Source organism: Thalassophryne amazonica, chromosome 12 (genome assembly GCF_902500255.1).
Source record: "Thalassophryne amazonica chromosome 12, fThaAma1.1, whole genome shotgun sequence".
In the NCBI taxonomy this organism is placed as follows: Eukaryota; Metazoa; Chordata; class Actinopteri; order Batrachoidiformes; family Batrachoididae; genus Thalassophryne; species Thalassophryne amazonica.
This window is the reverse complement of record NC_047114.1, coordinates 36,677,945-36,702,389: the sequence shown is the minus strand read 5'-3', so window position 1 is coordinate 36,702,389 and position 24,445 is coordinate 36,677,945. Positions and strand designations below refer to the sequence as shown.

The window sequence follows — 24,445 nt, the reverse complement described above, 5'->3', positions numbered from 1 at the left end:
CCTATTTGAAATTATTTTGCATCTGTCTTGACAGACAATGGTAATAATCACTATTTCATGTCTGCTGAATTAAATTTTTCAGGTCAGAACTAGGTCTGTAGGAGAATGTGTGGCCTTTTATTACATGTGGAAGAAGTCTGAGCGTTATGATTTCTTTGCACAGCAAACCAGACTTGGGAAAAGGAAATACAACCTTCACCCTGGTGTCACGTAAGTTCACTCGGATATTTGATTTTTATTTTTACATTATCCACATTTTTTAAACATTGAAATAGGGCTGGGTGATATGACAACAGATATCACAATATTTTTTCCATATTGATTGATCCTAATACATAATTTTAATAATGCTGCCAGTTTGAAGACTGCCCCGATGTTAACTGAAACATGAAGAAACCAGAGAGGTCATTCATTCAGTTTTTGTCTTTTGATGTACTTTACTATGGGAAATACTTACACAAATAGTATATTGTTTGTCGATCATGACGGAGGGTGTGTCCTTTTCTTTTTATTGTTTCAGAGCAACTTAAGTGCAGCAAAGTTTCACCATTCTTTGTTCACCCAACAGGCTCTGCACATCAATGATAACACTCTAATCAATTGTTGTTGTACTGATGCGTACAGCAGGATTTAAAAAAAGTCTCACGTTACCACCGCGCTGAGTTAATGTATCTGAAGTCATCATATTTTTAAACATATCCAATAAGTTTTAATATTACAGCTACTTGAAATTAAGTAATGTTTTTGTACTTTCCACACATACATGTATATTGCTTGTGCTGAGTTGGACCCTCTTTTACTTTTAGAGATGCCTTAATTCTTCATGGTATAGCTTAAACGAGGAGATGTTGGTCCTTATTGACATGATAGCATCAAGTAGTCGCCCATTCAACCAGTCTGCCTGTTCTCCTCTGACATCAACAAAGCATTTTCATCCATGCAACTGCTGCTCACTGGATATCTCCTCTTTTTTGTTTATTTATTTATTTTTTTTTCCGTTTTCTGTAAACCCCAGAGATGGGTGTGTGTGAAAATCCCAATAGGTCAGCAGTTTCTGAAATACTCAGACCAGCCCATATTGACACCAACAACCATGCCATGTTCAGAGTCACTTAAATCCTTTTTCTTCCCCATTCTGATGCTTAGTTTGAAGTCATCTTCACGCCTGGATGCCTATATCCATTGTATTGCTGCTTTGTGATTGCCTGATTAGTGATTTGGGTTAACATGCAATTGAATAGGTGTACCTAATAAACTGACCGTGTGTGTGTGTGTGTGTATATATATATATATATGTATATATATATATATATATATATATATACGCACACATCCACCCACACACACTGCATCCAGAAAGTATTCACGGCGCTTAAGTTTTTTTTCATGTTTTATTATGTTGCAGCCTTATTCCAAAATGGAGTAAATTCTTCTCAACACCCCATAATGACAGCTTGAAATAAGTTGCTTTTTGTTGTTGTGTTTTTTTGTTTTTTTTTTGCAAATTTATTTAAAAAAAAAACCTAAGAAATCACATGTACAGTTGTATGTGAAAAGTTTAGGTACGCCTGATAATTTTCACAATTTTCCTTTATAAATCATTGGTTGTTTGGATCAGCAATTTCGGTTAAATATATCATATAGCAGACTAGAGGTGGGTATCGAGAACCGGTTTCTTTCGGGTATCGTTAAGAAATGGTTCGATCCACCGACATCAATGACCTTTTTACTTAACGATTCCCTTAGTCCTTCAGAGTGGCCGTTGTTTTTGGGGTGTTTGTCAGGAAAATTATCATTTCTCTACATTGATTACAGACCCTGTAGCGGGTCTGTAATCAACTTTTCTGCAGCGTGGCAGTGATTCGCAAATCAAAGCAGTGCTTCGATCATTGCTTCGTTATTTTTTATTTTTTTGCTTTCCCCCACTAAAACCCTAAAGAGCATATGGCTGTGAGTATTATTTACCTTTTTTATGTTAAACCGACCTGTTATGGTCTTCTGAAACAGTTGATAGATGTATTTTATAGCTTAAAAACGGGACCGATGCTAACACGTTAGCATGTCTGGCATTTTCAATGTTACATAGTTAGTTAGCATTAAGCAGTTGCAGCTGTCAAGCATTTGTTGTTGTAAGAGTCAAATGTATTACAAATTGTAATATTTTTCTAAATTTATTTTTGTTTATATATTAATAATAGCAAGCACAACAATAATAGTAATAATGACTAATCTAATGACTATAAACAATTTTATAGAACAACAATAAACAACAACAATTTAGAGAAAGAGACAAAAAGAACCTGAAAAAAAAAACACAACAGAAAATATAAAACCAACTAACAATGAACATACATAAATAAATACATACATACATACAGAAATAAATGTTTCCTGTGAACACCTAGTGACTCTTACACCTCCATTTCATCCCTGTCTTATTTAAGTTTAATGACAGTTTATTTCGGTCAAACCACATTTTCAATGTGTTAATTTCTTCAGTGATTTCATCCAGAACTATCTGCCAAGCTAGAAAACTGCTGCATCCTTGTAAGAGCAGAATACTACTGGAATGAATTTGAATAAGGAAAGTTTTTTTTTTTTCTCACTAAATGGATGCTACACTCACTGCAGTTTATTGTCTGGAATAGCCCCAGATTGTGTTTCAGAGCTTCTAGAATTCAAACATTTTTGTGCACATGGTATTGGGGGGTAATTTTGGGTTTCAGCTTTTTTTTGTTTTTCACCCCTTTCATCCCTGAATATGTGAAATCATGAGTCACTTTTGTGCGGATTAAAGTTACTAACTGGGACTCCTGTCTTGTTGCGAGAAAGAAACGAGAATCGTCCTCCATTCTGTTCACACAGCTCCAAACGCTGCGCAGCTCACTGCCGAGTCAAGTTAGAACGATAGAATCCAGTCGGAATTAATAACTTCAAAGCGAAACACCGTTTTGTTTTTATTTATGTCCAGTGATCAAGGATGCAGTGACCAATTTCATATTTATTTACTTTAAGACTCAATGAAATACACAGAAAACCTGTAAAGCCTACTTTTAGTACAAAATTCACAAGAGGTATCGATAAGGGGATCGATAAGCAGAATTGATAATGGCATCGATATTGATAAAATCTTATCAATACCCATCCCTATAGCAGACAAACATTTGATATTTGAGAAGTGAAATGAAGTTTATAGGATTTACAGAAAGTCTGCAATAATTCTTTAAACAAAATTAGGCAGGTGCATAAATTTGGGCACCCCAACAGAAAAAAATACATGAATATTTAGTAGATCCTCCTTTTGCAGAAATAACAGCCTGTAAATGCTTCCTATATCTTCCAGTGAGAGTCTGGATTCTGGTTGAAGGTATTTTGGACCATTTTTCTTCACAAAACATCTCAGGTTTGTTGGTTTCCGAGCATGGACAGCCCGCTTAAAATCACACCACAGATTTTCAGTAATATTCAGGTCTGGGGACTGAGATGGCCATTCCAGAACATTGTACTTGTTCCTCTGCATGAATGCCTTAACAGATTTTGTGCAGTGTTTAGGGTCGTTGTCTTGTTGAAAGATCCAGCCCCGGCGCAACTTCAGCTTTGTCAGTCATTCTGTTCTCAAGAATCTGCTGATATTGACTGGAATCCGTGTGACCCTCAATTTTAACAAGATTCCCAGTACCTGCACTGGCCACACAGCCACATAGCATGATGGAACCACCTCCAAATTTTACTGTAGGTAGCAAGTGTTTTTCGTGGAATGCTGTGCTCTTTTTTTCAGCCATGCATACCGTACCTTTTTATGTCCACAGCACCTTATTCCAAAATGAAGCTGGCTTGTCCAAATGTGCTTTAGCATACCTCAAGCGTGTATGCAGAAAAGGCTTCCTCTGCATTACTCTCTCATCCAGCATCTCCTTCTGCAAAGTGCGCTGTATAGTTGAACGATGCACATAGACACTATCTGCAGCAAGATCATGTTGTAGGTCTTTGGAGCAGGTCTGAGGGTTCACTATGACTGTTCTCACCATCCTTCGCTTCAGCTTATCTGAGATATTTCTTGGCCTGCCACTTCTGGCTGGAACTAGTACTGTGCCTGCAGTCTTCCATTTCCTCACTATGTTCCTCAGAGTGGAAACTGACAGCTGAAATCTCTGCAATAGCTTTTTCTGTCCTTCTCCTAATCCATGATGTTGAACAATCTTTGTTTTCAGGTCATTTGAGAGTTGTTTAGAGGCTTCCAAATCAAATTAAATCAATTTTATTTATATAGCGCCAAATCACAACAAACAGTTGCCCCAAGGCGCTTTATATTGTAAGGCAAAGCCATACAATAATTACGGAAAAACCCCAACGGTCAAAACGACCCCCTGTGAGCAAGCACTTGGCGACAGTGGGAAGGAAAAACTCCCTTTTAACAGGAAGAAACCTCCAGCAGAACCAGGCTCAGGGAGGGGCAGTCTTCTGCTGGGACTGGTTGGGGCTGAGGGAGAGGACCAGGAAAAAGACATGCTGTGGAGGGGAGCAGAGACCAATCACTAATGATTAAATGCAGAGTGGTGCATACAGAGCAAAAAGAGAAAGAAACACTCAGTGCATCATGGGAACCCCCCCAGCAGTCTATGTCTATAGCAGCATAACTAAAGGATGGTTCAGGGTCACCTGATCTAGCCCTAACTATAAGCTTTAGCAAAAAGGAAAGTTTTAAGCCTAATCTTAAAAGTAGAGAGGGTGTTTGTCTCCCTGATCCGAATTGGGAGCTGGTTCCAGAGGAGAGGAGCCTGAAAGCTGAAGGCTCTGCCTCCCATTCTACTCTTACAAACCCTAGGAACTACAAGTAAGCCTGCAGTCTGAGAGCGAAGCGCTCTATTGGGGTGATATGGTACTATGAGGTCCCTAAGATAAGATGGGACCTGATTATTCAAAACCTTATAAGTAAGAAGAAGAATTTTAAATTCTATTCTAGAATTAACAGGAAGCCAATGAAGAGAGGCCAATATGGGTGAGATATGCTCTCTCCTTCTAGTCCCTGTCAGTACTCTAGCTGCAGCATTTTGAATTAACTGAATGCTTTTCAGGGAACGTTTAGGACAACCTGATAATAATGAATTACAATAGTCCAGCCTAGAGGAAATAAATGCATGAATTAGTTTTTCAGCATCACTCTGAGACAAGACCTTTCTAATTTTAGAGATATTGTTTAATATGCGCATTGAATGACATATCCTGATCAAAAATGACTCCAAGATTTCTCACAGTATTACTAGAGGTCAGGGTAATGCCATCCAGAGTAAGGATCTGGTTAGACACCATGTTTCTAAGATTTGTGGGGCCAAGTACAATAACTTCAGTTTTATCTGAGTTTAAAAGCAGGAAATTAGAGGTCATCCATGTCTTTATGTCTGTAAGACAATCCTGCAGTTTAGCTAATTGGTGTGTGTCCTCTGGCTTCATGGATAGATAAAGCTGGGTATCATCTGCGTAACAATGAAAATTTAAGCAATGCTGTCTAATAATACTGCCTAAGGGAAGCATGTATAAAGTGAATAAAATTGGTCCTAGCACAGAACCTTGTGGAACTCCATAATTAACCTTAGTCTGTGAAGAAGATTCCCCATTTACATGAACAAATTGTAATCTCTTAGATAAATATGATTCAAACCACCGCAGCGCAGTGAGTGCCTTTAATACCTATGGCATGCTCTAATCTCTGTAATAACATTTTATGGTCAACAGTATCAAAAGCAGCATTGAGGTCTAACAGAACAAGCACAGAGATGAGTCCACTGTCTGAGGCCATAAGAAGATCATTTGTAACCTTCACTAATGCTGTTTCTGTACTATGATGAATTCTTAACCCTGACTGAAACTCTTCAAATAGACCATTCCTCTGCAGATGATCAGTTAGCTGTTTTACAACTACCCTTTCAAGAATTTTTGAGAGAAAAGGAAGGTTGGAGATTGGCCTATAATTAGCTAAGATAGCTGGGTCAAGTGATGGCTTTTTAAATAATGGTTTAATTACTGCCACCTTAAAAGCCTGTGGTACATAGCCAACTAATAAAGATAGATTGATCATATTTAAGATCGAAGCATTAATTAATGGTAGGGCTTCCTTGAGCAGCCTGGTAGGAATGGGGTCTAATAGACATGTTGATGGTTTGGAGGAAGTAACTAATGAAAATAACGCAGAACAATCGGAGAGAAAGAGTCTAACCAAATACCGGCATCACTGAAAGCAGCCAAAGAGAACGATATGTCTTTGGGATGGTTATGAGTAATTTTTTCTCTAATAGTTAAAATTTTATTACCAAAGAAAGTCATGAAGTCATTACTAGTTAAAGGAATACTCGGCTCAATAGAGCTCTGACTCTTTGTCAGCCTGGCTACAGTGCTGAAAAGAAACGTGGGGTTGTTCTTATTTTCTTCAATTAGTGATGAGTAGTAAGATGTCCTAGCTTTACGGAGGGCTTTTTTATAGAGCAACAGACTCTTTTTCCAGGCTAAGTGAAGATTTTCTAAATTAGTGAGACGCCATTTCCTCTCCAACTTACGGGTTATCTGCTTTAAGCTGCGAGTTTGTGAGTTATACCACGGAGTCAGGCACTTCTGATTTAAGGATCTCTTTTTCAGAGGAGCTACAGCATCCAAAGTTGTCCTCAGTGAGGATATAAAACTATTGACGAGATAATCTATCTCACTCACAGAGTTTAGGTAGCTACTCTGCCCTGTGTTGGTATATGGCATTGGAGAACATAAAGAAGGAATCATATCCTTAAACCTAGTTACAGCGCTTTCTGAAGGACTTCTACTGTAATGAAACTTATTCCCCACTGCTGGGTAGTCCATCAGAGTAAATGTTAAGAAATGATCAGACAGAAGGGGGTTTTCAGGGAATACTGTTAAGTCTTCAATTTCCATACCATAAGTCAGAACAAGATCTAAGGTATGATTAAAGTGGTGGGTGGACTCATTTACATTTTGAGCAAAGCCAATCGAGTCTAACAATAGATTAAATGCAGTGTTGAGGCTGTCATTCTCAGCATCTGTGTGGATGTTAAAATCGCCCACTATAATTATCTTATCTGAGCTAAGCACTAAGTCAGACAAAAGGTCCGACAATTCAGAGAGAAACTCACAGTAATGACCAGGTGGACGATAGATAACAAATAAAACTGGTTTTTGGGACTTCCAATTTGGATGGACAAGACTAAGAGTCAAGCTTTCAAATGAATTAAAGCTCCGTCTGGGTTTTTGATTAATTAATAAGCTGGAGTGGAAGATTGCTGCTAATCCTTCGCCTCGGCCCGTGTTGACTCATTTAAACTAACATATTCATCCTGCTGTAACCAGGTTTCTGTAAGGCAGAATAAAGCAATATGTTGATCAATTATTCTATCATTTACTAACAGGGACTTAGAAGAGAGAGATCTAATGTTTAATAGACCACATTTAACTGTTTTAGTCTGTGGTGCAGTTGAAGGTGCTATATTATTTTTTCTTTTTGAATTTTTATGCTTAAATAGATTTTTGCTGGTTATTGGTGGTCTGGGAGCAGGCACCGTCTCTACGGGGATGGGTTAATGAGGGGATGGCAGGGGGAGAGAAGCTGCAGAGAGGTGTGTAAGACTACAACTCTGCTTCCTGGTCCCAACCCTGGATAGTCACGATTTGGAGGATTTAAGAAAATTGGCCAGATTTCTAGAGATGAGAGCTGCTCCATCCAAAGTGGGATGGATGCCGTCTCTCCTAACAAGACCAGGTTTTCCCCAGAAGCTTTGCCAATTATCTATGAAGCCCACCTCATTTTTTGGACACCACTCAGACAGCCAGCAATTCAGGGAGAACATGCGGCTAAACATGTCACTCCCGGTCCGATTGGGGAGGGGCCCAGAGAAAACTACAGAGTCCGACATTGTTTTGCAAAGTTACACACCAATTCAATATTAATTTTAGTGACCTCCGATTGGCGTAACCGGGTGTCATTACTGCCGACGTGAATTACAATCTTACCAAATTTACGCTTAGCCTTAGCCAGCAGTTTCAAATTTCCTTCAATGTCGCCTGCTCTGGCCCCCGGAAGACAATTGACTATGGTTGCTGGTGTCGCTAACTTCACATTTCTCAAAACAGAGTCGCCAATAACCAGAGTTTGTTCCTCGGCGGGTGTGTCGCTGAGTGCGGAAAAACGGTTAGAGATGTGAACGGGTTGGCGGTGTACACGGGGCTTCTGGTTAGGACTACGCTTCCTCCTCACAGTCACCCAGTCGGCCTGCTTTCCCGGCTGCTCGGGATCTGCCTGAGGAGAACTAACGGCAGATCCCGTTAGATCCCATGTTGCCACTCATTAGAAGAGATGCAAAGAGGGGAAACATTTGCAAATGGCCACCTTAAATACCCTTTCTCATGATTGGATTCACCTGTGTAAGGAGGTCAAGGGTCAATGAGAAAACAAAGACTCAGAGACATTGTGTCTGGCCACTCTACCATACAGGCTTGATTGGTGGATTGCTGCAGAGGTGGTTGTCCTTCTGGAATGTTCTCTCTCCACAGAGGAATGCTGGCGCTCTGATACAGTAACCATCGGGTTCTTGGTCACCTCTCTGACTCAGGTCCTTCTCCCCGATTGCTCAGTTTAGACGGGTGGCCAGCTCTAGGAAGAGTCCTGTGTATCTGAACTTCTTCCATTTACAGATGATAGAGGCCACTGTGCTCATTGGGGCCTTCAAAACAGCAGAAATGTTTCTGTACCCTTTCTCAGATTTGTGCTTCAAGACAATCCTGTCTCAGAGGCCTACAGACAATTCCTTTGACTTCATGCTTGGTTTGTGCTCTGACATGGACTGTAAACTGTGGGACCTTATATGTAGACAGGTGTGTCTACAGATAAAATCCCATTGTCATTATGGGGTATTGTGTGTAGAATTTTGAGGGTAAAAAATGAGTTTCAAAATGAGCGCTCTGAATATTTTATAGATGCACTGTACTAGAAAACCAAATGTCTAATTGTATCCGATGTGAAGCCTTGTGGATTTAAAAACTTTTTGGGGGGGGCACTACTAACCTTCAATATTTCAACAAGTGTATTTTGTCAGGTAAGGATAACATTTATTTCAGATGTGTGAAACACTATTTTTTTACTAAAATGGTAATCAGAAATAATCTTTTTTATATCAAAAAGACTAAAATGTCTTAACTGAAACAAGACTAAAATGACTAAACCTAGAATAGAATTAAGAGACTTCTCGTCGACTCAAACATGACCAAATAAAAATGGTTTGTGAATGACTAACAGATGACAAAATTAACACTGTTTTGTTAAAGCAGGAAGCTATTAAAACAGGAAGCGCTGACTTTAATGGTCACTTCAGTCTCTAATTTCCTGCTTTTAAACTCAGATAAAACTGAAGTTATTGTACTTGGCCCCACAAATCTTAGAAACATGGTGTCTAACCACATCCTTACTCTGGATGGCATTACCCTGACCTCTAGTAATACTGTGAGAAATCTTGGAGTCATTTTTGATCAGGATATGTCATTCAAAGCGCATATTAAACAAATATGTAGGACTGCTTTTTTGCATTTACGCAATATCTCTAAAATTAGAAAGGTCTTGTCTCAGAGTGATGCTGAAAAACTAATTCATGCATTTATTTCCTCTAGGCTGGACTATTGTAATTCATTATTATCAGGTTGTCCTAAAAGTTCCCTGAAAAGCCTTCAGTTAATTCAAAATGCTGCAGCTAGAGTACTAACGGGGACTAGAAGGAGAGAGCATATCTCACCCATATTGGCCTCTCTTCATTGGCTTCCTGTTAATTCTAGAATAGAATTTAAAATTCTTTTTCTTACTTATAAGGTTTTGAATAATCAGGTCCCATCTTATCTTAGGGACCTCATAGTACCATATCACCCCAATAGAGCGCTTCGCTGTCAGACTGCAGGCTTACTTGTAGTTCCTAGGGTTTGTAAGAGTAGAATGGGAGGCAGAGCCTTCAGCTTTCAGGCTCCTCTCCTGTGGAACCAGCTCCCAATTCGGATCAGGGAGACAGACACCCTCTCTACTTTTAAGATTAGGCTTAAAACTTTCCTTTTTGCTAAAGCTTATAGTTAGGGCTGGATCAGGTGACCCTGAACCATCCCTTAGTTATGCTGCTATAGACTTAGACTGCTGGGGGGTTCCCATGATGCACTGAGTGTTTCTCTTTTTGCTCTGTATGCACCACTCTGCCTTTAATCATTAGTGATTGATCTCTGCTCCCCTCCACAGCATGTCTTTTTCCTGGTTCTCTCCCTCAGCCCCAACCAGTCCCAGCAGAAGACTGCCCCTCCCTGAGCCTGGTTCTGCTGGAGGTTTCTTCCTGTTAAAAGGGAGTTTTCCCTTCCCACTGTCGCCAAGTGCTTGCTCACAGGGGGTCGTTTTGACCGTTGGGGTTTTTACGTAATTATTGTATGGCCTTGCCTTACAATATAAAGCGCCTTGGGGCAACTGTTTGTTGTGATTTGGCGCTATATAAATAAAATTGATTGATTGATTGATTCAAATTTGAAGTTTTTGTGAGGTTATCACATAATTCCTCTCTAATATCAAATTCATGTTTACCTCATTAAATCTGGTGACTGTACTTCTTTTCTCCTGTTCTTTTTTCCCTTAAAGATAAAACATCATTGTCCTTGTTGCCATGGCGGACAGTAAAAGTAAGAAATAATGGTACAGCTACAAGGAAAGGAATGTCCCCCTGTCCTTCCAGATTGAACAGTCTGCAAATTTACAATCTTATGTCACACATGTACATGTAATCAGTGTCAAGTGCAGGGAGATGCAGCCTACATCGATGATGTCACGTCATTACTTGTTCTTTAGTGCAGACACAACATTGCAACATGAAACCAAACTATCTGGGCAAAAAGTACACAATGTGACAAAAAGCATGTCATTGTTTGGACTTTGTCGAACTGTTCATCAGAGTTTCGCACAATACGAAGACTTGGTGTTGTAAGAGATGCTATGATGCTTTGTTTTCAGAGACTACATGGACAGACTGTTGGATGAGACGGAGAGCGCAGCATCCAGCAGGGCGGCGTCACCGCCTCCCACTAACTCCAGCAGCAGCACCAGTCACTCCGAGAGGGAAGACAGCAGCAGTCAGAACGGTGAGCCTCCGCGGACACAGTGCAAACCTAAGAACTGAAACAGGGAACTCAATCCAGGTACCAGGTGTAGAATTTATTATTTTAACTTCATGAGGTATAAAAATGTGTAGAAGACATTTCACGCAAAGTAGTGCAGCATTTAACACAGTATTTACAGAGGAATCTTTCAAATGAGGAAACAAGCACCAAATTCCACACAAACACTCCTTTGACATTACTCTTTTGAAAAAAACTGATTGGCCATGTAAATTTTCAGTATTCAGCCAGGTGGGGGTCAAAATTAAAAGATGCTCCAATCATATTAAACTATACCACATTATTTGTCTGATCATAAATATCCCAAATATTTATGATTGAAATTAAATTAACCGTTGTCACCATTTTTGCTGTTTTTACCCCATAAAATTAAATCACAGAGTCCAAACTTTTGACCCTTGTGTAATTCTTCAGTCGACCCCTACCTGGCTTTTTGAAAATTCATGTGGCCAATTGTTAGTTTTTTCTTTTCTCCAAAAGAGTAATGTCTAAGTTAGGGTGACCTAACGTCCTGTTTTCCCAGGACATGTCCCATCTTGGCCGTCCTGGGTTGTTTTTCAGAAAGCTTTGACAGTGTCCTTATTCGAGTATCATTTGAAAAAAAAATCTTTAAACTATTAACATTTTTTGACCGACTGCCATTTGATACTGAAAAACAAAATTAAATAAAATCAATAAATAATAAATTCAAATTGATCAGAACTTACTCAGGAGCACAATATATAAAAAGACAAAACAAAAATTTAAAAAACAATTTGTGCTGATTTTTTTAATGTTTTTTTTTTATTAGTTTTTATTTTTGCAGCACTTGAGCATGACAGAGACCATGTCGACTGCTGCTCAGCTCCTCTGCTATGGTGCTAGGATGCTAACATGCGCATTGGTTTAATGAAGCAGCATTCACAAAACGGGATGATTGCTGGTAATATTCAACACATTTTTGCTGAAAAAGAAACTTAAACCGGCTTATTGCTGTGATTGGGGTGTAATGTTTTTAAGTGACGCCTTAATTTATTTGGCTTCATGCTGTCAGCTGCCAACATTTTAAAACAGCGGTCTTTCCTCATCTCCTACCATAGTGTGAAAAAAGCCCTACATAGAGCTGCGTTCCATTATGCTAGAATCCTTAATACTCCCTGCGCACACGCTTGACAATGAGAGTGCGACTGCCACCTACTGTAGTGGATGTGCAATTACACTTTTTTGTAGTGGGGGGGCATGTCCCCCCCCCCCCACTTTTTGAGGACTGCCCTAGTCTAAGGAGTATTTGTCAGTTTTGGTGCTTGTTTCCAGTAATGAACAATTTAGTTATCTGCTGCACTCAGTTTTGCTGGATATCTGCTGGACAGTTAAAACAACATTCACACAGACTTAAATTCATCGGCATCATTAGACACTGGAAATTCAGTGTCCAGGTTTCCACCCAATGCAGCATAAACTTTAAATCTTCTGCATCGATAGTTGATAAAGGGTTAAAGTTCATCTTGATATCAATGTGACACTGTATGACGTAAGGTGTTGATTGACAGGGGAGCATGGGTGTAGTCAGACATTTTCTTGCTGTAACCTTGTTTCTTTTCTCTCCAGGTGTTGCAAGCCATAGTTCAAGTCACTCTGCAGATGGAACTCAGTTGGTCCCTGCAGCTCAAGTCAAACCTGAAACCATTCAGTCCAATGGCCCCTCACGGCCATTAGTGGAAGCGCCTCCCCACGTTTCCGCCAGCAGTTCAAATGGCTGTGGTCAGCTGTGCACGCCAAGCCACGACCGAAACGGACCTCTGGAGCCCGCTGAAGACCACAGAGACACAGTGATGGACAACAGGCTGACCAAGAGGTGTAGAACAGAGGCAGGGCTCCTGAGCCAAAGCGAGGTGGAACCCCCGAGAACACACAAGAACTGAACGCTCCCAGATGCTGACGAATAGATGATTATGGGTAAATAGGCAGAGGCTGGAAGAAGGGATGAGTCTGCCTCAACTCTTACGTTCCTCCTTAAAAACTCACTTCACAGCAAGGTCAGAGGTCACTGAAAACAGCTTGACCAACATGGTTAGCTGAACTGCAGCTGATACTCCAGGAGGAGCACCATCTGCTCCACAGACCCCGCCCATCCGTGCAGTGGCTGCATGCACAGCTCCTCCCAAAGTACAACGCAGCTTCAGATGCTCTATCATCTTCTAAACAACTTCTCTGGAGACTGAGCTCAGTTTTGCCAAGAAAAGAAAGTCTATTTGTATTCAAAGGAAAATAACCTGATATTTTTTAACAAGATATTTATTTTTTTTAAATGGATAAATCTATAATGGATATGTCAGTGCCATTGCAACATTTGAGGAAACAGCCGTTTTAAGGTTTATGTACTTAAATTAACAGGTCATAAAAGTCACTTTAGTCGCACTTTGATTGTACATTTTTCTGCTGACTGAAGCGTGCTGATGAAACCTGGCCGCATTCCACTTTTCACTCGTGTTCGATTCTTGAAAATGAACCCGTAGGTGGCTCCCCCTGCAGGTTTGTTTGTGCAAAGCAGCTGACATCAATGATGTCCTGTATTATCTCGTGTTGAAGATGGCTGTATTTTGGGATTTTTTTTTTGCAGTCAGTGCTTTGCTTTTGCTAAACAGAATGTTGTGAATTTTAATGTAAAGTTTGTATAGATTTCTTACCATGAGCAGTTGCTACATTTTTATAGCATTTTTTTTCTGGTCTTTCTTGTAAGCTTTTTAATCGAGAACTTTGACTGATGGATGTAAACAGGTAGCCATTCCATCTCCACCCCCCATTTACCAGCACTTCCCATTCCGGTGTGATCCTGCTCCTTATGGCATCTTTGTTTGCAGAGAACCTTCTGAGTGAAAAGGTCTCAGTTTAAATGGGCTTCAGCAGCAACACAAACCTGTGATAATCTGGGCAACCGCAAATCGGTTTAAGGTGCAAGTGCTTTACTTTGTATTTCAATGTCAACCATGCAAATTAAGATGTTTGTTTCCGTGTTGATCCACAATGTTTTCTCTGTAAATGACTCGTGAATAAAAATGAAGTATATTGTTACAAGATCCCTTTAATTGAGCTGAATGTCAACTTGAAGAGACACATCAGATGTAAAGATTGTTTACTCCCTGCAGTCAAACATGACCATCAGGCTCCATATAAAAACAGCATTCTGCATATAAAAATCCATCTTGACAAAAAATTTTTAAGAGGCGCATCCTTGTGCGCACAGATATCCTGAAACGTGGACACTGTAGTTCAGTGAGACGGTGCTGTCGTCTACGTCCGTTCTATCAAAGTAGAAGCAAACATTTTAGGAATGTGACTATAATGCATGCACAGTTTAATAAACAGCAGACACACAAAACCTGAGAGTTGTGACAAAACAGAGCATCACTGATATTCTGTGTGCTTTTCTTACTCATTTGTTCCTCTGTGAAGGTGATGTAGGAGTACACCAGGCTGCCAGCGATACTGTGGAAAAATAGATTTGTTTTCTGGTACAAAGCAAAACTGGGTCACCTCCTGAAATCTGCTCCATATTAGACAATGTTCTTGTTCAAAAATGTAGATGAATGAGTTAGTCCACCCCACATAGTTTGTGGTTACGATTATTCAAGAAAAACAAGTTTAACCAATAGTCCACAAAATTCACCCAAAAAATGTTCATAAAACTGTACAACATGCACTTTCCAGTTACGCGTGATAATCTTGAAAATGTTCAACATACATCATTCTGTAAAACATCAGAAATTCAATAATTAGGACTAAATCAGTGTCCACACATCAAAATTATTGCTGTAGATTAAAGATGACCAAAACCCATCTTTGGACCGACTTTGGATTCCAATTCCAGTGACTCCAGGGAAAGGCTGCAAGTCGGCTACTTTTGGGGTGCACGTTAAGTCCAGCAGGCCAATTAGGAGCTTGGGGAATGTCTGCAGAGGTATCTGCGTAGCTTAGGGTACTACTGCACTGGGCTGCAACTGTGACATGTAAATGACATTCTCAGTTGGTATCTCTAGCATGTCAGCACATGTGGGTTGAATGTTGCACAGACTCCACATACATATGGCGTGAGTGTCGCTCGAATGCAGCGCGGCACCCTTGTGAATGTTGAGCGCGGACTGCGCTGAAGCAAGGATCTTGCCAATTTGCTTGTGAATGCCACATGGTACTCTCATTGATATCAAGTGCCACTAGTGGCTGAAATGAGAACACGTTTGTGAACAAAGTGCTCAGGATGAGCTGTGGGCGGGTATTCCGCTATAAACAGTTCGGGGTGTTGATTCTTATCTTTAATGATTCAAAATGTAAAAAAAAACAAAACAAAAAAAAAAAAACGATTGTTTAAAAAAATATCTTCGTTTTGTACGTTTCTCCTCACTGCCACTCAGTGAGTTGCTCCTGGTGTTAATTTCTTCAGACGAGAGGAAATATCTTCGACCATTTTTTCATGAGGAAAACGAGATGAGGATGACACGAAATTAACATGGATTTTTGTTGATGAAAAAAGAAGAGAATAAAATGTTTTGCATGAAATATTTGAGCGTATATGGGGTGTACGCCAAAACGGCTGCGCTACTTGGCATTTATCAATGTGGTTGTTGGCGTACGCTGTGCTGAAAATATACACCAGGTCGAGAGGTGGCGTAAATTATACACCAAAATGAACCAGTGCTGGAATCCACATAAAAATTAAGATGATCAACATGATAAACAGTGCCATTATACAAATCAATGCATATGTTACATAAATAACACTTTCCTGATTATACCACATAATAATGAATACAAATCCCGCTTTTGCGGGATTGTTATGGAGCACGATCCGTGGTCACAACGCTGACAGGAAGGAAAGCGCTGCTCACCCTTTTCTCCAGACTTCGAGCCTGGAGCCAGAGCAGCGCTGAGCTTAACTTCATGTGGTGTGATTGTTTTAGACTATGAAATTGATAATAACAACTGTAGTTTCGTCATTCCCTTAATTCGCCCATGCTGCAACTTGTCGTCTCCATTCGGTTGTCATAATAAAACAAATACAGAAATACATTTAAAAATAAAGAAATCTGACAGATTAGGCGTGTCTTATTAATTGAGTGAGCAAATATCCACGTCAAAAATGATTGACATGTGAAAAGAGAATACAGTGGTGCCTCGCTATAACGCAGTTCACCTGTCGTGGCCTCGGAGTCTCGCGGAGTATTTAGTCCAATTTTGCATGCTTTTTTTTTTTTTTACAGTGTTCTGTGTATCTGTTTATAAGAATCTTGTTGCCCAGAAGAGAAAAGAGCGCCAACAACTACTCATAACTGTGTTTGTCACACGGAAACAAACACCTGCTGCAGCGAGATGTGAGTGGAAAAAGGCGCAGCGTCAGGAGGCAGAGACCCGATCTGTGAAATACTGGTGAGTCACTATTAATAATTTCTTATGTGTCCGACCTCGTTCGTTGATCGTTAAAATTAATTTGTTAGTTCTAAATGCCATCATAATTATTTATAGGAAAACGTTCTATTTTTATTTCTCAAACAAATGTTTGGGCCTGAAAACAGTTTGGTATTATTTTCCTACTAAGGTTTGAACTTTGAGAGTGTTGTACACATGAGAGAAAAGTGAGAAAATGTTCATGCCTGATTGAGAAGGTGTATAAACTGTAGTAAACTGTAGTGAGGGGTTTTACAGCTTTGAAACGTCTATAATAATTGTAAAAAATAACGCTGACCTTGTCGCGGTTTCGCGTATTTCGGGCTATTTTTTAGAACGTAACTCCTGCGATTAATGAGGGACCACTGTAACACTTTATTGATTATATACTACAAAACAATTGATGCGACGGCCGTTTTTGACGCTCTATTGGCACGCGTCGTGATTGGTGGAGTTCTTTTTTATTGCCGTCTCCCGACTTCCATGTCGTAAAATGAGGGTGTGTCTGAAGCGGAGTCTGAATATTTATGGGCGTGTTTATTATAATTACGATCGTTTACACCCGCGCATTTATCAAGATCACGTCAGGCGTACCCCAGAAATGGGCAGGTGCGCACTGCTTGATACATGTCACGGTGACTTTGGTGTATTTCAAGTTTATGCCGTAAATTTACGCCACAAGAGCGCAACATTGATACATGAGGCCCAATGAGCGCATCAAAGAACCTCCACCGCATGTACTCAGAGGAAGAGAGAGCGGACACTCGAGATTCAAAATGATTAATGTTACATGCCGGCGCATGTCCACACAGCAGCCAATGAGAGACGGTGTTACAGATCTGACCATGAACTCCACGCCGTGCTGAAGCTACCAAACAAACTGATTTAAAGTTCATCAGAAAATGAGGCTGGTTTGAACAAAATGACCAGAACAGCGACCCGACTTCTTTAAATCATTGTTTACACAGAAAAGTTAACAATCCAGTAAAGTGTTTCAAAATCTGTCTGAGAAGAATTTTCTTCAAATTGTCTCCATGCAAACTCTAGCGTACTAAATCTGCATTTTATGGTTCTTCTGAACACAGGCTTTCTGAAGTTTTGGTGTGAAAAAAAAAATTCCAGAAATATAATGGCAGATTTAATAATTTTGAAAAGAGGGGACAGTCTGGGGACATGTTTAGATGGCAGTGCTTCAAGGAAAAGACAAGAATGGCATTGTCTTCCTGTATCAGGAAAACAAACCAGGGATAAGCAATATACAAATAATGAATGTTTATGAGTTCAATGGTATGAATATTTCATGAGGTCGTTGAATGGTTACGTTCCAGCTTTCACCGAATTAAATATTCGTTCCATTGAAAGAACGTAAAAAAATTCATTATTTGTTTTATATAACGGCTAAAATAGATTCTTGTCATTTGATATTTTATTAATATACGAGGTCTGTTAGAAAAGTAACGGACCTTTTTATTTTTTCAAAAACTATATGGATTTGATTCATATGTTTTTACGTCAGCCAAGCTTGAACCTTCGTGCGCATGCGTGAGTTTTTCCACGCCTGTCGGTTGCGTCATTCGCTTGTGGGCAGGCTTTGAGTGAGCACTGTTCCACCCCTCTCGTTGTTGTTTCATTGCGAGGAAATGGCGGAATGATTTGGGCTTTTTTTTCCATCAGAATTTTTTCAGAAACTGTTAGAGACAGGCAGCTGGAAACCATTTGAAAAATTTATCTGGCTTTTGGTGAAAATTTTACAGGCTTCACAGAGAATAAGGAGTGTTACTACAGCTTTAAGGACTGCCCACAATGGCGCACGGCGTGCCGCGCTCCGAGCCACCATCGAGAGGCAGAAACCACCACATCATTTCTAAACGGATGGCTGTGTGGAGCCGGGACCAGCTCTCCACAATTTCTCTTATACTCACTCGACTGGTAAGCACTGAAAGCCGAGATAGGCATGTCCCAAATTGGCTGACATAAAAACATATTAATCAAATCCATATAGTTTTTGAAAAAAATAAAAAGGTCGGATACTTTTCTCACAGACCTCGTATAGACAACAGAAAAGGGACTTACATTTTGGTGTTCCACTGTAACGTGTAGTCCAGTAATGCTGTGCACTGACTTCGGACTTACATAAAAAAAAAAAAAAAAAAGACACTGTAGTTCCTCAGTCCAGCCAAAAATCGCATCAGTGTTTCATGTGAACAGCTTTTCATGCATCCAGACGGCTTACAGCTGAGTGGATTTTTGTGTGTGTGTAGCAGCAGCATCAGTTAGCTCAATCAAATCATCATGTCGTAGTCCCCCGCGCACGCACGCACGCGCCTGCACACACACACACAAAATCGGCTCGGTCGACTGTACATCCTCAGTGCAGCGGATAAAAAAAAAAAAAAAAAATCACGTCATAAATGAGTCCAGCTTTTCTTTCTCTCTTCCTGCTAACAGACAGCACAGTGGATTTGTTTTGTGTGTGCATGCGCACGTGCATGTGTGGGCGCGCATGTACGCGCACAGATGCGTGTGTGCAGAGTGCAATGGTACCAAACGTATGGGACCAAATTTGCACTCTAAATAGAACCAAGCCACACTCTAAATGCAATGCAGCACAAATGGGATGAATTAATCCATGTCATGTGACATACAAAGCACCAATCAAATGACAAGGATCCACTCAGCCATTATATAATATGCAATGATTTTCCTAGAGCCCTCACCTCTATTGTTACATGAAATGAAAAAGTGAATAAATGAATTTAAATATGTGGCAAGCAAGATTTGTTGTTGTTTTTTTTTAATTGGCAAAAGCCAAAGAAAAGAGAGATCAATGCAGGCAGGAACTGGGACTGTTCCAGGGAATACAACTGAAAACCCAGACATGTGTACATAAGGTGGCCAATAATTTGAAAAGAAAAATTATCAATAGTTCCAAAGCTCCTGCCAAAACTAGGAAAACTCAGAAGTGGGTGAAGGTTTAACAAGGTGATGCATTAATGTGCAATAAATACTTCTATTGTTCCATTTGAATTGATACTGAGAATTATTATTTTTGAGTTCTTTTAACTGTCATTTCCTTAACTGTGTACTTTTCTGAGCCACAATTTTTGTTTTTTGGATTAAAGACGGGTAGCACAATACAAGTTATGGGAAAAGACTGGGGTGGGAAAACTGACCTGACCCAACAAAAAAATTTTGGGAGATTTTTTTGGTGGGTAAGTAGACCTGAAAAAGCACCAGAATGCATCTGAGATTTCAGATTTTTCTGGGGGAGAACCCCCAAACACCCCGCCAGCGGCTTTGGGCCTTTGACCCTTGCCAAAAATTTTCAGTTTTAATTTTCCATGGCCCACTTTCACCACTGTCACATATATACAGTAGTGTTCAGAATAATAGTAGTGCTATGTGACTAAAAAGATTAATCCAGGTTTTGAGTATATTTCTCATTGTTACGTGGGAAACAAGGTACCAGTAGATTCAGTAGATTCTCACAAATCCAACAAGACCAAGCATTCATGATATGCACACTCTTAAGGCTATGAAATTGGGCTATTAGTAAAAAAAGTAGAAAAGGGGGTGTTCACAATAATAGTAGCATCTGCTGTTGACGCTACAAACTCAAAACTATTATGTTCAAACAGCTTTTTCAGCAATCCTGTGAATCACTAAACTAGTATTTAGTTGTATAACCACAGTTTTTCATGATTTCTTCACATCTGCGAGGCATTAATTTTGTTGGTTTGGAACCAAGATTTTGCTTGTTTACTAGTGTGCTTGGGGTCATTGTCTTGTTGAAACACCCATTTCAAGGGCATGTCCTCTTCAGCATAAGGCAACATGACCTCTTCAAGTATTTTTACATATCCAAACTGATCCATGATACCTGGTATGCGATATATAGGCCCAACACCATAGTAGGAGAAACATGCCCATATCATGATGCTTGCACCACCATGCTTCACTGTCTTCACTGTGAACTGTGGCTTGAATTCAGAGTTTGGGGGTCGTCTCACAAACTGTCTGTGGCCCTTGGACCCAAAAAAACAATTTTACTCTCATCAGTCCACAAAATATTCCTCCATTCCTCTTTAGGCCAGTTGATGTGTTCTTTGGCAAATTGTAACCTCTTCTGCACGTCTTTTGTTTAACAGAGGGACTTTTCGGGGATTCTTGCAAATAAATTAGCTTCACACAGGCGTCTTCTAACTGTCACAGCACTTACAGGTAACTCCAGACTGTCTTTGATCATCCTGGAGCTGATCAATGAGTGAGCCTTTGCCATTCTGGTTATTCTTCTATCCATTTTGATGGTTGTTTTCCGTTTTCTTCCACGCTTCTGGTTTTTTGTCCATTTTAAAGCATTGGAGATCATTGTAGATGAACAGCCTATAAGTTTTTGCACCTGCATATACGTTTTCCCCTCTCCAATCAACTTTTTAATCAAACTACAGTGTTCTTCTGAACAATGTCTTGAATGTCCCATTTTCCTCAGGCTTTCAAAGAGAAAAGCATGTTCAACAGGTGCTGACTTCATCCTTAAATACAATAGGGGACACCTGATTCACACCTGTTTGTTCTACAAAATTGATGAACTCACTGACTGAATGCCACACTACTATTATTGTGAACACCCCCTCTTCTACTTTTTTTTTACTAATAGCCCAATTTCATAGCCTTAAAAGTGTGCATATCATGAATGTTTGGTCTTGTTGGATTTGTGAGAATCTACTGAATCTACTGGTACCTTGTTTCCCATGTAACAATAAGAAATATACTCAAAACCTGGATTAATCTTTTTAGTCACATAGCACTACTATTATTCTGAACACTACTGTACATACAGTATACATACACATTATATGTGTTGACTGTCCCTTACCAAAAAGTAGTATATGCAAGTATGTTTCAAGTATACTTCTAGTTTACTTTTTATATATTTATAAGTACTATTTTTTGGTAAGGGGTGGCAGATGATTTGTGGGAGTTTGGGATGGGAGCTCCTGATTCTCTGTCACCCTGGGGCCTCAGGTGCTGTTAATGCACTCCTCACAAAGTTCTCTCACAACTCTCCCATGTTATGAGTCATGGAGACTATATTCAAAGGGCGTCACGATGCCGAGGCAGCTCTGCAAAGATATGGCGAGCACCTTTGTCCCCTCGCCAACTCTGAACTGTTCAAAATTCAGATGAGACGCGAGCAATGCTCTGCAACTCAAGTGGGGGAATAGTGACACCCAACAAACGTTATACAAAATTCCTTGCAAATGCCGTTTGCAAGCTGTCGCAGCCCAGTGAGGTTGTACCCTTAAGTAAGTTTGTTTCCCAGTGGCTATGTCACTTGTCGACTTAGTCGGGGTGCCCTGTGTGCCTGCATCCCTCGAACGCATTAGGGGTGTCCAAGGTTGGTGCAGGGCTGCCGGAGTTAGTAGGTGAACTGAGACTGTACTACTCTGGGCCATGAGGGCGTGGCAGAGATTGGGCTGCAGCTTATCCCTGCAGTCACTGGGCGCGGGGTTGACGGTCTGTCAGGGCCCCCACATATAGACAGACAAACGCATCTACACTCTAATGTAAAGTTTCCAGTCCACCTAACCTATATGTTTTGTCAAGTGGGAGGAAACCGGAGCACCCGGAAGGAAACTACACGAACATGGGGAGAACATGCAAACTTCACACATAAACTGACCAGATGAGGGAACTGAACCCAGGACCTTCTCACTGAGACGACAGTGCTAACCACTAATCCACCTTGCTGCCCGACACCTCTATGAGTCGGACTAAAATCAGTTTGTCTGTAATTCAAAAGGACAGATATATAGAGGACTAACCAAAGTTTCTTTTGTCCACCCTCTGATGGGGCGGGGCTAAATATCATCCCCTGCTGAAGCGTTTAAAAGGGAGTCAGTCCTACCTTATATTTAAGCCAATGAAGTTAGTCCAGGTGAATATGTAGTCACCACCAAACACCATTCCGATGTAGGTCACGACAATATTCTGCAGAAATCGCAGCACACATTAGAGTTCTTGTTGCTCATCAGCCACTAGAGGGCAGCTTCAGCGGACTTACTTTAATACAGCCCACAATGGAGGTGGTGAGCGCCGAGTTGTACTGCGTACACAGCATGATGGAGTACATCAAAACAAAGCTGTCAAACAGACACAAAAAGAATCAGACCAGACCAACACCAACCAGGAACACTATCGTCAGACACTTAACTCACCCCATGACACAAGAGAGGACAAACTGCACGGCAAAGACAAGATCCGACCAGCCATCAAACTCCATGCCCTGCGTGCAAACACAGCGACTGTGAAGCTCATCGCCACCATCCTTCCAGCACAAAAATAAAGCCATGTTACACACTCACCGCATGTAACTCCCCGACGCAGTAGGCGTACACCATCGTAGGTACGATCATGATCAAGGCATTGTAGTAGAGAAGCCCATATTTACCCAACTCCTATAAGAATGGCAGCACTAAACAACACCAGAAATGATACAGAAAAATATCAGTGATGCATGGAGCTGCCCTCACCTTGGAGTCAAGTTTCTGCTTCACGTATGCGCCGTTGGCCGCTGTCAGTACGTTGTTCAACATTATGAAGACATATCCTTCAAGGTCAAAAGCCAAGTCAGTGCTAAAAGACACAAAACGTCAAACAAACCTCAGCAGCATCCATACAGATGGTTATTTGTGTCTGAAATGTGCGTGATGGGGTTCATATGGTGTGTGGTCATCTCACCTGGCAGCGATAAAAGCACCAAAGATCATCGTAAACACTGTAATCTTAACCGATGTAGAGAAGATTTTTCTGTGAGGAAACAAAACGAACTAAAGTTGTTTTGAGGATGAAGCTCAGTTATTTGTAAGTGTATTATATTATGGTGGCTGTGAAGGAAAAAAAAAACACACCGGTAGAGTTTAATTAACATATTTATAGGGGAGGTGATGGTCTAGTAGTTAAGGTGTTGGGCTTGAGTCCAGAAGATCATGGGTTCAAATCCCTGCCTGACTGGAAAATCACTAAAGACCCTTGGGCAAGGCCTCTAATCCCCTATTGCTCCCGATGTGTAGTGAGCGCTTTGTATGGCAGCACTCTGACATCGGGGTGAATGTGAGGCAGAATTGTAAAGCACTTTGAGCGTCTGATACAGATGGAAAAGCGCTATATAAATGCAGTCCATTTACCATATTTGGCACTGAGGAAACACTAGTTTGTGAGACTTCAATTGAATCCTCAAGGAAGACAACCAGTGGGCACTTCTATAGACCCAAGGGTTCCTAATTAATTACAGATCCAAATTAATTTATATCAAGTTGTAGAGATTTGCTTTTTAAGGAAGAGAATTTTAGAAATTTTTATACTGAGAAGCCTGATTTACTTTTTGTATCTGAAATGACAAACAAATTAAAATGTGTGAAATACCAAAATACTTATGGAGGGCACTGTATTTATTACATGCCGTCTTCATACATGATATTCATAAAGTACTATTATTTTTATTATTGTAATTGTTATCATGAACATTCATATTATTACCTTCAGCTGAATGAGGCTTGATGTTACATCTTTTGTACCTTATTCATTTACTTCACATTTTAATACTTTTACTTGTTTTTGCATCTTTGTTGTATCACTGTTTTTACTGTATTTTGTTGTATCTAATGTACCAGGCTGCTAAAACAACATATTTTCCCTCCAGGCTTTAATAAAGTCATCCATCTATCTCATAAATCTTTAGAAAAGTCATCTCTGTCTTGAATTAATTTCTCATATTTTTGGTGAAAATTTGTTTTCACAGAAACCTTCCAGCAAACAGGCATGGATGAAAAAGCAACAA

The 24,445-nt window shown here is 40.2% G+C and overlaps 2 protein-coding genes and 1 long non-coding RNA gene across 5 annotated transcripts in view; 2 read left to right on the top strand and 1 right to left on the bottom strand.

Moving 5' to 3' along the window:
• The window catches only part of mier1b (mesoderm induction early response 1b, transcriptional regulator), a 51,354-nt gene extending 37,120 nt beyond the window's left edge, over positions 1-14,234 (top strand). Inside the window, exons 11-13 of one of the 2 annotated variants that reach the window (XM_034183349.1) lie at positions 164-210; positions 11,024-11,151; positions 12,775-14,234. In XM_034183349.1, coding sequence (XP_034039240.1) covers positions 164-210; positions 11,024-11,151; positions 12,775-13,088 — 489 coding nt within the window. In that variant the 3' untranslated portion in view covers positions 13,089-14,234. Of the gene's footprint in view, positions 1-82; positions 211-11,023; positions 11,152-12,774 lie in introns of both variants that reach the window. The other variant, XM_034183348.1, reaches the window with a different exon arrangement.
• Positions 13,474-24,445, bottom strand: part of LOC117521988 (UDP-N-acetylglucosamine/UDP-glucose/GDP-mannose transporter-like) — a 21,361-nt gene continuing 10,389 nt past the window's right edge. The window contains exons 6-13 of one of the 2 annotated variants that reach the window (XM_034183352.1): positions 23,347-23,415; positions 23,139-23,241; positions 22,971-23,063; positions 22,824-22,891; positions 22,670-22,748; positions 22,514-22,596; positions 14,600-14,652; positions 13,474-14,468 (exon numbers count right to left, since the gene is read on the bottom strand). In XM_034183352.1, the coding sequence (XP_034039243.1) occupies positions 14,458-14,468; positions 14,600-14,652; positions 22,514-22,596; positions 22,670-22,748; positions 22,824-22,891; positions 22,971-23,063; positions 23,139-23,241; positions 23,347-23,415 (559 nt within the window). In that variant the 3' untranslated portion in view covers positions 13,474-14,457. Of the gene's footprint in view, positions 14,469-14,599; positions 14,653-22,513; positions 22,597-22,669; positions 22,749-22,823; positions 22,934-22,970; positions 23,064-23,138; positions 23,242-23,346; positions 23,416-24,445 lie in introns of both variants that reach the window. The other variant, XM_034183353.1, reaches the window with a different exon arrangement.
• LOC117521989 overlaps positions 18,971-24,445 on the top strand; it is a 22,395-nt gene continuing 16,920 nt past the window's right edge. Inside the window, exon 1 of the long non-coding RNA XR_004564110.1 lies at positions 18,971-19,009. This is a non-coding gene — a long non-coding RNA (uncharacterized LOC117521989). The remainder of the gene's footprint in view (positions 19,010-24,445) is intronic.